This window comes from Salvia splendens, chromosome 15 (genome assembly GCF_004379255.2).
Source record: "Salvia splendens isolate huo1 chromosome 15, SspV2, whole genome shotgun sequence".
NCBI classification, from domain to species: Eukaryota; Viridiplantae; Streptophyta; class Magnoliopsida; order Lamiales; family Lamiaceae; genus Salvia; species Salvia splendens.
In genome coordinates this window covers 16,967,389-16,981,619 of record NC_056046.1, presented here as the reverse complement: position 1 = coordinate 16,981,619, position 14,231 = coordinate 16,967,389, and the positions used below count along the sequence as shown (strand labels likewise).

Sequence of the window (14,231 nt, the reverse complement as noted above, 5' to 3'; positions counted from 1 at the left end):
AAATGGGTGGGGTTCCAAGGGTCCCCATGCCCTTGGTAGGTCCACCACTGTAAAGGATTATTCAGTAGTTGAAAGATCTTGTTCATCATCAGGCTCAGTCAGCCATAAAATTTGTCACTTATGTACATTTATATCACTACTTTTGAATGGAAATAATCCGTATTACTACTGTTGAGCAATTTTCGGCTCCTTGCATTTTTATGATTTCGGACTAACACAATTCCAGTGTTTGACATGGTATTTTTTTTCATACATCATTATTTTAATTTAAAAATTGTCTGCTTATCCTCTTCTATAAAAATAAGTTGGTTGTCAATAATTTTAATATTCCATCCATACCACTATAATTGATAGATTTCTTAATATGAAATGAATAAAATAAAAAAGAAATAATATTATTAATTAAATGTGGATAAATAGAAAAAACAAAGAAAAATAATTATACTATTACTACTAAAAATGAAAATAAAGTTGTTACTCCAACTATTATGATCTATGATCAGAAAGAGGTAACGTATGATGGAGCTATATTGGGTTAATCGAGTTGAGTATAGCCTATTTTTAAAAGATTTGCCCATTTAAATCAGCACGTGACTGCGGTAGAGCACGTGATATCTCAAAATCTCAGATTTGAACTATCGTTTCGTCACACAATTTTTTATTTCAAGCAGACACCATAACTAATGGTAAATTATTAATAAAGTCCTCAACCCTTATCGATATTAATGTTGCAACCCCCTTTTTTCGAGTAAATACTGGCAGAGTAGCCGCTATCCCTCTCCCTTTCTCTCCCATCTCTCTAGCTTTGACAGAAACCCTAGTTTCAGAGTAGGATTAGGGTTCGACCAATTAATTGGTTGTTTTACTCTCTTTTCTTACTTAGCCTCTTAAATTACCTTTTACTCGCGAGTTTGTAGATTTTTCCCCAATTGTTTTATTTGTATTAGGAAGAGCACTGTTTTTGGATCTGTGAGCTATGGATACTCGCAAAAGAGGCAGACCTGAATTTTCTAATGGAGGCGGTTTCAAGAAATCTAAGCCAGGTATGTATTGCTGCCAGTTAGGTTTCAATTCGCGCTTCAACTTTGGGCGTTCCTCAATTCTCCCCATGATTAGCTCAACGTTAACCACGATTAGCCTGTTGTCTTATTTTTTTTCCCATTGTAAAGCTTAAGTAGAGGTGTTTATCGGTCATTTATTTGGAGTTCTAAATTGAATTGCTTCAGCTAGCTATGGTTATTTACTTGTTTGATTTTTTCAGCGAAGCTGAGAATTTATTGTTTTTCTTGTGGCTGTGGCGGGAAATTATGCAAAGAAGTAGTACTATTAGTTAGATTTGATATACTAGTAACTGCTAATTTAAAAATAAGAACTTTATTCTTTTTTACTGGATAGTTTATTTGGATTTAAGTTTTTTTTGTGTTTTTTAATGTGAAACCTACGCAATGTGATGATCTCGGTACAGTTATTGTGGATTTTATTACTTATCCACAGTAAGTAGCAGTAAATATTGTTAATTTTTCAAGAGTTTTTTCTAAAATTTTGGGTGCAAAGTTAGTGTCATTGGTATTATTAAGTATCATATGAGCAATGGTAAGAATGAATACAACTGTAACTGAGAAGAAGGAATTAATGTTTTGCAACAGAAATGGACTCCTTATCAAGTGGTATAGGAAGCAAATCGAAGCCATGCACGAAGTTTTTCAGGTTCAAATCTCAACCTACCTAATCATAATATTCAAAGTTTTAATACTACTTTAATACTCAACAGGCAGGCACTAACGTTAGTTTCAATAAAAGTTTGTAGTGTTTTCTCTAGCAAATCTGGTTATAGTCACGCAGCATGAGTTGTGTTGTCATGAAGAAGTTCAATAACCATTTTTTTGCTTGATATGTAGTAGATTTCTTCACCAATTCACACTATTAGCATCATTGATTCATTATCCAGATATGATGTGCATGAAGTGTCTATGGCTTACTTAATACTCCATCTGTCGTATAAAAATATGTGCACTTTTCATTTTCGGTCGTCCCACAAAAATATGTACATTCCATCTTTGGAAATTTATATCGATTTAATAATGTAGGTCTCACTATCCACTAACACTACTTTAACTACCATTCTCCTCCTCTCTCTTACATTACCATACCATTTTTCTCCTTCTCTCTTACTTTACCAACTTTGTCTTAATTCCCGTGACATACCCATTGCACCTATTTTTATGGGACGGAGGGAGTATGAATACGATACTCTACTCAGTCATTTTTCTTCAAATTAGATTCTGGAATATTTGCTCATCTAATATGACCTAGCAGTGTTGTTAAAATCGCGCCCCGAGCGCTCTTGGGTCGCGGGTCGCAAGGGTCGAGACCGACATTGCCCCGATGCGGCGGGGTCGTGCAAGATCCGTGGAGCGACGGTGGGGCGCGCCTGGGTCGTCTGGGTCGCCCCGATTCGTGGTGGTCGTCGAGAAAATGGGTGCTCCATTTTTAGGTTTAAATTGGGAATTGCAGAATTTGTGTTAATGGAAGGGGAGAAGAGGGGTAGGTATGCTTTGGGAAGTGAGCTATTGCACGTGGCCTTATCATAAAATAAATTCGCCACTTAGTTGAATAGTAGTGAGCTATTGCACGTGGCCTTATCAATTTTTTAATTCTATTAAAATGAAATAAGTCATAGGTTACTTTTCTCTTCAATTTTTTAATTCTATTAAAATGAAATGATCAAATAAAAGATAACTAAATATTTTAATACTATAGTTAATTTGAGGCTCATCATAGATATAACTTGACACGCAAATTATATTCTCTTTATAAAAATTGCCCTGATCTAATACATCAACCAAAAAATAAAAAAATTTAAATCCAAATTATCTTGAATGATAAGATCATAAAATCCTACACATATTATTTAGTTAATTATTTTATGTTTTGCAATTTTTTTGGAACTTTGATGATTTTTGATAATAAAATTTAGTTATTTAGTTATGTTGTTTAAAAATTTATATTTTTTCTTCTAATCTTCTTTTTTTAATATGTAGTAATGATGTATGTAGATTTATTTGATGTGATAAACATTCAAGCAACAACTTATAAAAGAGACAAATATAATTATCATTCGGCTATTCTGGCGCCCCGATTCATGGGTCTCTCGCCCCGTCGCCCCGCGACCCGGGGTCCCCCCTCATCGCCCTGGGGCGCCCCGCGACCCTAACAACTCTGTGACCTAGTAGCTTGTTCTTACTTTATGGCACATCTAGGATCTTTAGCATTTATCATAATCTCTCAATTCATCCACTGTATTGATTAAGAGTGTTGTATGTTTTTATGATCATGTTTCTGTTTCTACAATGGAATTGCTTGGTTGGATTTTGATGTTTTGGCCTTAATCTGGGTTTTCTCTCTGTATGTGATGTGGATGGATAGAAAGTTAATGTCAAGTCTGTGTCATCAACGATCATATTATATGATTAATCAACATTTGACAATCTGTAGTTTGTAGAATCTGTACTTAATAGCAAATTTGATCAAAGAAAGGGACTTTTGGTATCTACTCTTGAATATCTTTGTTGCTGGGTTCACCTCTAAGGCTCTAATTGCACAAAGTTATCCTTCATATTGGAAGAAGAAATTTTCGGAGGATATGTGAAACATTTATTTAGTCTTCAATACTCTAATCATTGATTGTCCTTATCCTTCCATGTTACTGGTGATTTATTTGTGATAATTCCTCTAAAAGGGAAAAAAAGACACTTGCAAAGGGACTAATGCTAAGTAGGCATGAAGCTAATAGTTATCTTATGTATGCACATTCTATTTTGAAAATGCTGAAGTCAATTATATGATTTGTTGCAAAAATGTCTAGTATTAGTATATTTGTATGAGAGCTTTCTGCGGAAAAATGATAAGGGATTCATGTGTTTTCCTGCTGAGCGACTAAGACCTTTCTGCAGCAGTCGTGTAATGTAATTGCTAATTAGTTTTCATTGTTTCTGCAGCGTTTCTGGTTGTCCCTTTGGTGAGAATTGCCACTTCCTCCACTATGTTCCTGGTGGCTACAATGCTGTTGCTCAGATGATGAACTTGGCCCCCGCTCCAACCCCCAGAACGGCAGGAGGTCCCATGCATGGCCAGAATGGCTCTGCTCCCGGTGCCGTCAAAACCAAAGTATGCAACAAATTCAAAACTGAAGGAGGCTGCAAATTTGGAGACAAATGCCACTTCGCACATGGGGAATGGGAGCTCGGTAAACCCATTGCACCATCTCATGAGGATCATCGTGGTGGTGGTGGTGGACCCATGCCCGGTAGGTTTGGCGGCGGCCGAATGGAACCACCACCTGCAGCCAGCTTCGGCGCATCAGCCACTGCCAAGATCAGTGTGGATGCTTCCCTTGCTGGTGCTGTCATCGGGAAAGGAGGAGTGAACTCGAAGCAGATATGCCGGCAAACGGGGGCCAAGCTATCGATCAGAGACCATGAGACTGATCCAAATCTCAGAAACATCGAGCTCGAAGGCACATTCGAACAAATCCAGCAAGCGAGTGCGATGGTGAGGGAGCTGATCGTCAGCATTGGGCCAGGGAGTGGGCTTGGCAAGGGCTTTGGAGGAGGTGGGGGACCGGCTTCCACTGGAAGCAACTTCAAGACGAAGCTCTGTGAGAACTTCACAAAAGGGTCGTGCACGTTTGGGGAGAGGTGCCATTTCGCACACGGTGAGGCCGAGCTGCGAAAAACAGGCTGAGGATCCTTGTTGTGTCGCGGCGTGGTGTGATTTTGTGAAACTTTTTGGGTTCAACTAGCTGTGCAAAAGTAGATTTGATTATGTAACAGCTCTTTGGTAATTGGTAGTGGTTGAAACAGCATTGTGAGGATTAATATCTCGGCTTATGTTTGTTTTGTTGTGTTAATGCATCCTTCTATTTCAGTAGTAACAAACATACGCCTTTAAAGTCGTATTATGCTTCAGCGACTTTAGTCTGCTCTAAAAATCGATTTCTTAAATTTCATGTTATTCCACGTAAATTTCTGTATTTTCTTATATCGATCGTTCTGCAATCTTAATTTGCACTGCATTGTTTGTGAAGATCGTTTGTTTTGTGCACTAGATATACATGAATGAACTATGTACCTACAATCAACTCTACATTCCACCGTGGGCCGTTTTCAACATCTCATATGGCTGTCCAGAGTGTACTCACGGATCTCAGACGGGCTCGTCCCGGGGCTGTCAACAACCATCAGACGTCAATGGACAGACTTCCGAGTATAAAGAAATTTTAATGCTAGTAGATTTGAGGAAATTACCGTTTGTTTATGATGCCGTAGTGAAACTTTGGTCTGCCCGTTTTCTTATCTTCCTTATACTGTAAAAACCATCATATAGTAGGTAAATTAGAAGGGATTATGATTCTTTGAGATAATCAGTAGATGTACGCACCAAGTTTAAGGTGACCAGCATCGAGGAAAATGCCAGAGAATCGAATGGAATATCCTCAAGCGCGAAAAGCATGCATTCCGATGACTCTGGACCCGGTGCAAAGTGAGGTCTCTTCAACTTCGCCAGGAATATAACATAAGTCTGTCAGCATCATTCATAAACATGGTGTTGATTCTAAGGATTACAAGAGATAAAAGCCGGGCGTAATACAACCCAAAAGAAGGAATACAAGAAACGAAACTGAACTGAATTACAATGAAACAAATAAACCGTGAATGTTTAGCCGAGTCGAGGAGGCCTCTTCCCGCAAGACGAGATACGCCCCGGTAGTGCTCTTCGGTTTGGCGTTTCGTCCCCAAAGGTAAAACGACTACGTCTCTTTTGATGCAGCACCGCAATCAGTAGAGCTCCGGCGAACTGGATGGAGGAGAGGGCAGAGCTTCGACAGAAAGACAATGCAGAGAGGGAGAGAGCTTATGATGCAGAGAATGCTTGGAATTGTGTGTCATAATGCAGTGGTATGGCTAGCCTATTTATAGGCCAAGCCACCATGCAGGGTCAACCGAGCCATGAAGGCTCATCATGGCAGATTCGTAACCGACGTCGGTTACGAGCGTGTGGCAGGCGTGTGCCTTTCGCATGTGGAGCGTGTGGATTTCTCACGTGGCAGCCGTGACTGTGCCTCGCTTGACGACGTGTCAAGCCACTTGGATTGCTGACTCGGCGGTGGTCCAAAAAGAATAGTTTGGGCCAAGCCCCAAGCCCAAAGACCAATTGCCAAGATCCAAGCCCAAGTCCAAGTCCAAGTCCAAATCCAAGATCGAGATCGGGATCGGGATCGGGCCCGGGCCCGGGCCCGAGGCCCGCTGCCCGCGAGCGCGAGCGCGAGCGCGAGCACGAGCACGAGCACGCTCGATCTGGATCGGGATCGGGCCCGGGGCCCGCGGCCCGCGAGCACGAGCACGTGCACGAGCTCGGGCTCAGGCGGGCGGGCGGGCGGCGGCGGCGGCGCGCGCGTGTGCGCGCGTGTTGGCTCTTTCACCCATCTTGGTCCACTATAATTATTAAGTAACATAAAGTCACTTAATTTATACACATTAAAAGATGTGTTAATCCTCCAATGTGGGATAATTAACACTAGTTAATTATTCCCTAAGCTCCAACTCCAAACTTTAATTAAAAGCTAATTATGCCCAACTTTAATCCACTATTTCTCACTCACTGGAAATCGGATTTGAGAAAGTGAATATACTACATTTATCTACGTAAAATGTAGATCGACGTTATGTCATTTAATTTCACAAAATTAAATGTCTCGTCACATTTATTATTTGGTCAAAATCCATTGACCTGGCATATTTAATACCATGATTTCTACAATCCCCCACATGAGTGGAAATAGCCGAATGCATATGCATGCAAACACAAGCTCAACCCTCGAGAGGTATATAAGCATAAGGATAGGTAGTTGTTGACTTTGAACCCTCCATAGTCGACACCATCGGATACACAGGCGGCTTAGTAGCGCGATGCTTTGAACTAATCCCCCACGGCGTGCACCGAGACAATGGTGTTAACGCTTAAACACCTCAACCTCATCCGTTCTCACGTTTTGTTTCCATTGCGGTCTTGGACACCACTTTGGATTCATAAGTGCATTTTTTTTATGAAGCGACCACACTTCGCACTTACATAGGTGATTCTTAGTCAAGTACCTTGCCATACTTGGTCTCTTTGAGAATTCCATCTCTTTGAGATCCTTAAGAACCATTAAAAGTCATAGACTTAGCCTTTACCACTAGGCAAGCTCTCCAACACTCTATTGCTCTCTAGGGAATAGATATAGTTGAGTGTTTCTCATGAACTCTCATAGCTTAGTTGTCCCTTTGAACCAAGTTCTTGGGATCTCCAGTCATCATGGTTGGGTTACCACTGTGATAGTTCTTTTAGTTTGTGGATTTCAAACCCATACCCTCTAGCAACTTATTCATTTGATCACGGTTTAACCCTTTGGTTAGCGGATCCGCTAGATTATCTATTGACTTCACATAGTCAATTGTAATCACCCCTGTTGTGATCAAATGTCTCACGGTGTTATGTCGTCGACGTATATGTCGAGACTTACCGTTATAGAAGCCATTGTTTGCCCTTCCAATAGCTGCTTGGCTATCGCAGTGGATCAGCACTAGTGGCACTGGCTTAGACCAACATGGAATGTCTTCAAGAAAGTTCTTAAGCCACTCGGCTTCCTCACCAGCCTTATCCAAGGCAATGAACTCCGATTCCATTGTTGATCGGGCTATACAGGTCTGTTTTGTGGATTTCCACGATACAGCACCACCCCCAATAGTAAAGACATATCCACTTGTTGAAAGTGAGTCTCTATTATCGGATATCCAATTGGCATCACAGTACCCTTCAAGTATCGGGGGGTATCTCAAGAAGTGTAGCCCAAGATTTTGAGTGTGTTTTAAATATATCAAAACCCTCACAAGAGCTCTCCAATGCTCTTTGCTTGGATTGCTCGTGTAACGACTTAACTTGTTCACGGCACAAGCAATGTCAGGTCGAGTGCAATTAGTCAAGTACATAATGCACCCGATGACCCGTGCATACTCTTCTTGTGCAACGGGCTCGCCTTTGTTTTTGCTCAAGTGAACGTCGAGTTCAATTGGAGTCTTAACCGGCGTGCCATCATAGGCTTTGAATTTATTCAATATCTTCTCAACATAATGTGATTGTGTTAAGATGATTCCATCATTCGTTCTTAGAATCTTCATTCCAAGAATTACATCGGCTAGACCCATGTCTTTCATGTCAAAGTTTCTCTTTAACATGGCCTTTGTATCGTTAATTACTTGAGTGTTACTACCCAAGATTAACATATCATCAACGTAGAGACACACTATAACATGACCGTTATTAGTGCTCTTGATGTAGACACATTTGTCGCACTCGTTGATTTTAAACCCATTTGATAACATCACATTATCAAACTTCAAGTGCCATTGCAATGGCGCTTGTTTCAATCCATATAGGGACTTTACGAGCTTACATACCTTTTTCTCTTGTCCAGGTACTACAAACCCTTCGGGTTGTTCCATATAGATTTCATCTTCTAGTTCACCATTTAGAAACGCGGTCTTTACATCCATTTGATGAATATCAAGATTGTGCAATGCAGCAATAGCGAGAAGCACTCGTATAGATGTAATCCTTGTTACAGGTGAATAGGTATCGAAGAAGTCATGTCCTTCCTTTTGTTTAAAACCCTTTACTACTAATCGGGCTTTATACTTATCAACTGTTCCATCGGCCTTAAACTTTCTTTTAAGAACCCATTTGCATCCTAAAGGTTTAGCACCTTCGGGCAAATCAACCAACACCCATGTGTGGTTTAGCAAAATTGAATCAATTTCGCTTTGAACAGCTTCTCTCCAATGCAGCCCGTCTGGGCCAGCAAAGGCTACTTTTATCGATGTTGGTTCTTCATCCAACATGAAAGCAATGTAGTCAGGACCAAAAGTTTTTGGTGTTCTGACTCTATTACCACGTCTTAGTACTGTATCTTTTGGATCGGGCCTTGCACGCTTGCGCGATTCAGGTTCCGCATCTGCTGATTTAGAACTAGTGGCTTCTTCTTCCACTTGTTTAGAACTAGTGGCTTCTTCAATTCTTGTCTCAGAATTGGTTGAGACTTTTTCCTTGTCTTTGCAAGGAAATGTATTTTCGAGAAATACAGCATTCCTCGACTCAATTGTTGTTCCTACTGTGATAGTCGATATTTCAGACTTGTGAACAACAAATCGATATGCACTACTGTTAAGTGCATATCCAATGAAGATGCAATCAACCGTCTTAGGTCCGATTGTAACTTCTTTGGGCGGAGGAACCATCACCTTTGCCAAACACCCCCACACTTTGAGGTATTTGTAGGATGGCTTCCTTCCCTTCCACAACTCATAAGGAGTGACATCTTTTCCTTTGAGAGGGATCTTATTCAAGATATAGTTGGCTGTCAAAACAGCTTCCCCCCACATGTTATGTGGTAATCCTGAAGTTAGAAGCAGTGCATTCATCATCTCTTTTAGAGTTCGATTTTTGCGTTCTGCAACACCATTAGATTGTGGTGAATATGGAGCAGTTGTTTGATGAATTATACCACTTGCGTTGCATAACTCCTCAAACGGGGCTACATATTCGCCTCCTCTATCGCTTCGAATCATTTTGATTTTACAACCAAGTTGATTCTCAACTTCGTTCTTATAATTTTTGAACGCTTCTATTGCTTCATCTTTACTTCTTAAAAGATAAATGTAGCAATACCTTGTGCAATCATCTATGAAAGTGATAAAGTACTTTTTACCACCTCTTGTTTGCACCATCTTTAAATCACATACGTCCGTGTGAATTAATTCAAGGGGTTTTGTGCTTCGTTCAACCGAGTGAAACGGCAACTTAGTCATTTTTGCTTCAAGACAAATTTCACATTTATCTTGGGTATCCAATTCATTAGCCTTTAGTAAATTTAAATTCACTAATCTTTTAATAGCTTTTGAATTCACATGTCCCAATCTACAATGCCATAAATTTGAAGACTCAATCAAATAAGAGGAAGTAGATGCTTTATTCTTATTAGCCAGTGGCTTTGGAACACGCAGTGTTGCTACACTAAGCTTGAAAAGTCCGTCGGTTACATAACCTTTTCCGAGGGACTTCCCAAACTTATACAATGCAAACCTATCGGATTCAAATACAAGTTTAAAACCCTTATTCACTAGTATTGATCCTGAAACTAGGTTATTCCGGATGTCCGGAACGTGCAGCGCATCCTTCAAGGTGATTGAGACGCCAGACGTCATCTTGAGGATTACATCACCAACTCCGAGGATTTCAGACGAGGCTTGATTCCCCATGTTTATCTTTCTCCCTTCAACGTTGTTGTAGGTGGAGAACATACTCCTATCTGCGCAAACATGTGCAGTAGCGCCGGTATCAATATACCAACCACCCTTGTTGTTGTTAACAAGGTTGACCTCTTCAGTGACCACAACAATGAGGTCGTTCTCATCCCAGTCCTTGAACTCCTTCTCAACGACGTGGGCAGCCGGCAGTCTTTAGCAAAGTGGTCTGGTTTGCCACACTTGTAGCAGTCGCCTTCAAACTTCTTTGAAGGCTGCTTTCCCTTCCCTTTGTCATTTGGACGGTTTGGGCGAGGGCGTTTGTTGGAGGGTCCGCCCCGCTCCAACAGATTGGCCTTGGCTTCATTTGGGGCGAATCCCTTAGCCTTTTGATCACTTTTGCGCACGTCGGCCTCGATGCGCAACTTCACGATCAAGTCTTCAAGGGTCATCTGCTTTCGCTTGTGCTTGAGATAACTCTTGAAGTCCTTCCAACTTGGAGGGAGCTTGTCAATGATCGTGCACCTTAGGAATTTATCGGGCAAGGTCATCCCTTCAGCCACTAATGAGTGGATGATCATTTGGAGCTCTTGGACTTGCTCCATGACGGGTCGAGAGTCGACCATTTTGTAGTCCATAAACTTGGATGCTACAACTTGTTCCGTCCCTGCAGCATTATCTATGCTATACTTCTTTTCTAGGTTTTCCCACATTTGTTTAGATGTGGTTACATTGGAGTATACATTATAGAGGTTATCATCTAATGCACTTAAAATAAAATTTTTACATAGATAATCCCCTTTTCTCCAAGCTTCATAGTCCGCCATGACTTCGAGCCTAGTCTCTTGGTCGCTTGGCGCGGGCGGCTCGTTCTCCGTGAGGAAGTTGGCGACGCCCAATGTTGTCAAGTAGAACAACATCTTTTGATACCACCGCTTGAAGTCAGATCCTCCAAACTTTGGTGGCTTCTCGGCAGGTGGCATCATTCTTGGTGCCAAAGGTGCCGCAGTTGGTCCTTGGAAGGAACCAATTCCGTTGCCCCCGAAGGAGCCAACAACGTGGTTGGGCATAGAGCCCCCACCATTCACGTTAGGCATAGAGCCCTTCATGGTCGTACCAGCCCCGAAGGGACTAGCACCCGCATGAGACCCGAAGGCCCCAGCATTCGTGTGAGACCCAAAGGCCCCAACACCCGTGTGAGACCCGAAGGCCCCGGCACTCGATCCATTAAAGGACCCGTGAATGTTTAGCCGAGTCGAGGAGGCCTCTTCCCGCAAGACGAGATACGCCCCGGTAGTGCTCTTCGGTTTGGCGTTTCGTCCCCAAAGGTAAAACGACTACGTCTCTTTTGATGCAGCACCGCAATCAGTAGAGCTCCGGCGAACTGGATGGAGGAGAGGGCAGAGCTTCGACAGAAAGACAATGCAGAGAGGGAGAGAGCTTATGATGCAGAGAATGCTTGGAATTGTGTGTCCTAATGCAGTGGTATGGCTAGCCTATTTATAGGCCAAGCCACCATGCAGGGTCAACCGAGCCATGAAGGCTCATCATGGCAGATTCGTAACCGACGTCGGTTACGAGCGTGTGGCAGGCGTGTGCCTTTCGCATGTGGAGCGTGTGGATTTCTCACGTGGCAGCCGTGACTGTGCCTCGCTTGACGACGTGTCAAGCCACTTGGATTGCTGACTCGGCGGTGGTCCAAAAAGAATAGTTTGGGCCAAGCCCCAAGCCCAAAGACCAATTGTCAAGATCCAAGTCCGAGATCGGGATTGGGATCGGGATCGGGCCCGGGCCCGAGGCCCGCTACCGCGAGCGCGAGCACGGGCTCGGGCGGGCGGCGGCGGCGGCGCGCGCGTGTGCGCGCGTGTGGGCTCTTTCACCCATCTTGGTCCACTATAATTCTTAAGTAACATAAAGTCACTTAATTTATACACATTACAAGATGTGTTAATCCTCCAATGTGGGATAATTAACACTAGTTAATTATTCCCTAAGCTCCAACTCCAAGCTTTAATTAAAAGCTAATTATGCCCAACTTTAATCCACTATTTCTCACTCACCGGAAATCGGATTTGAGAAAGTGAATATACTACATTTATCTACGTAAAATGTAGATCGACGCTATGTCATTTAATTTCACAAAATTAAATGTCTCGTCACATTTATTATTTGGTCAAAATCCATTGACCGGGCATATTTAATACCATGATTTCTACACATGGAACCAATCATTACCATAAAAGCGAACAATGCAGATAAGTAGCATAGCACGCGCCCAAACAGGGGATGCCCGACACCATTCTGGACCATAAACACGGAGAGCAAATGACAAATCCATATGAAGAATACTTCTTACTTGGCCAATAAGGGGGATATCCAGCTGAGCGAATGGTGACAGGATCTCGACTTGTGCATTCGCCTCCTCCCACGTTTCCCTGATCGCCCCTTCAGCGGCAGGCCCGGTCCTGAGTTTTTATTGGCCCGGGACGGAACTAAAAGAGGGGCCCCATAATAATACTATAAACTAATAGTTTAACAGTGGGCTCTTGTTTCTTGCTTGGACCTGGCCCAGTAGCATGTATATACTCATGTATGTATTTGGATTTTGGAGGCCCCAACGTTTTGGGGGCCCGGGGCGGGGGCACTGCTCGACCCCCCCAGGGCCGGGCCTGTTCAGCGGCCGACTCCCCAATCTCCATGTAACCAGCAGGAAGAGTCCTTAATATGCAGAAAAGAATAGCATCTTAACATAATCCATGATAATACGAATCTCTTTTGAAACGAAAGTCCACGTGAAAATGCATACCAGAGGCCATGAGAAGGTTGGATATTCCGTTTACATAGCAGTATCTTGTTATCGTGCTCAATGAGGCAACCCACAACCTAGCATTAACCCGAAAAAAATTACTAGTGTGATCAAGACATGCAAGAAAAAGTGATCATCCTAAGCACCAAAAAAAGAAACTTTAGCTTGGAAGAAGATAAACTAGAGCTGGAGCAATCTGAAATTTCACTAGAAAATTAACATATTTTGATTCGTGTAATGTATAATGGCAATACACGAAGAGTTCCATAAAAGTTACTATCATCCACGCTTGTAAACCTTCGTCTCTTGATACCATTTTGGGATTCTCATAAGCAATATTCCTACACGGCGTGCAGATAGCTCTCGGCTTTTCCTCCCCATCAGGCACCGGCCACCGCACAATTGACAGAAATTGATCTTCCTCGTAAAGCCCTGCTGACATCAGAACCAATATTAGCTTAAATCCACCCACCCTCCTCGTCCCTCAATCGAAGTCATTAGCCCGCAGCATATCATCTGCCAAACGAATTGAGCAAAAGAGACGGCCTAAAACCAAGAGCCACGGCTCACCAAACACTTAATGATCAATATGCAATAGCTAAATGTTCCACATTTACTGTAACTTCGGTTGAACTATTATTGTTGTAACCATCAGCATTTCTCATAAACATCCCAATAAATTCATTCCAAGGCTCGGAAAAAGCGAAATCGGGAAGCGCCAATATGTGATTTGGGGGGATTTGGCTAAAATGGGGTTTCTTGAAATTAAATGGAAATTTGAATAAGGTTTCTTTAATCTGGAAAAACAGACGGATGAAGAAGGTGATGGGGAACCAAGAATTTGTATAGTTTTGAGCATTATTCAAGTTGGGTAGTGATTTAGAGACATAATGCCATAATACCCTTATGGCATTTTGACATAAATATATTTTTTTATTATGACTAGTTTACCCAATATCATATTAAATGGATACAAATCAAATTAAATATATTTATCTAAATGCATATTTATTGATATGATTAGAGATAAACTACAATCATGCTCGAAACTTTTTATATGTTTACATATCATTTTTTTCATGTTA

The 14,231-nt window shown here is 41.9% G+C and overlaps 1 protein-coding gene and 1 pseudogene across 1 annotated transcript; one reads left to right on the top strand and one right to left on the bottom strand.

Annotated features, from left to right (window-relative positions):
• The first annotated feature begins 736 nt into the window (after positions 1 to 736).
• LOC121767398 (zinc finger CCCH domain-containing protein 14-like) lies at positions 737 to 4,933 on the top strand. The gene is made up of 3 exons (XM_042163664.1): positions 737 to 1,043; positions 1,647 to 1,707; positions 3,999 to 4,933. The coding sequence occupies exons 1-3, from the start codon at positions 977 to 979 to the stop codon at positions 4,741 to 4,743; spliced, it is 873 nt and encodes a 290-aa protein (XP_042019598.1). The 5' UTR covers positions 737 to 976; the 3' UTR covers positions 4,744 to 4,933.
• A 153-nt stretch (positions 4,934 to 5,086) lies between these two features.
• On the bottom strand, positions 5,087 to 14,005 carry LOC121767975 (annotated as a pseudogene).
• Between the last annotated feature and the right edge of the window lie 226 nt (positions 14,006 to 14,231).

Excerpts from the sequence above, each read along its gene's own strand:
- LOC121767398 (XM_042163664.1), top strand. The coding sequence starts at position 977 with ATGGATACTCGCAAAAGAGGCAGACCTGAATTTTCTAATGGAGGCGGT. Across the intron at positions 1,044-1,646 it reads TTTCAAGAAATCTAAGCCAG|AAATGGACTCCTTATCAAGT; the intron begins GTATGTATTGCT and ends GTTTTGCAACAG. Across the intron at positions 1,708-3,998 it reads CCATGCACGAAGTTTTTCAG|CGTTTCTGGTTGTCCCTTTG; the intron begins GTTCAAATCTCA and ends TTGTTTCTGCAG.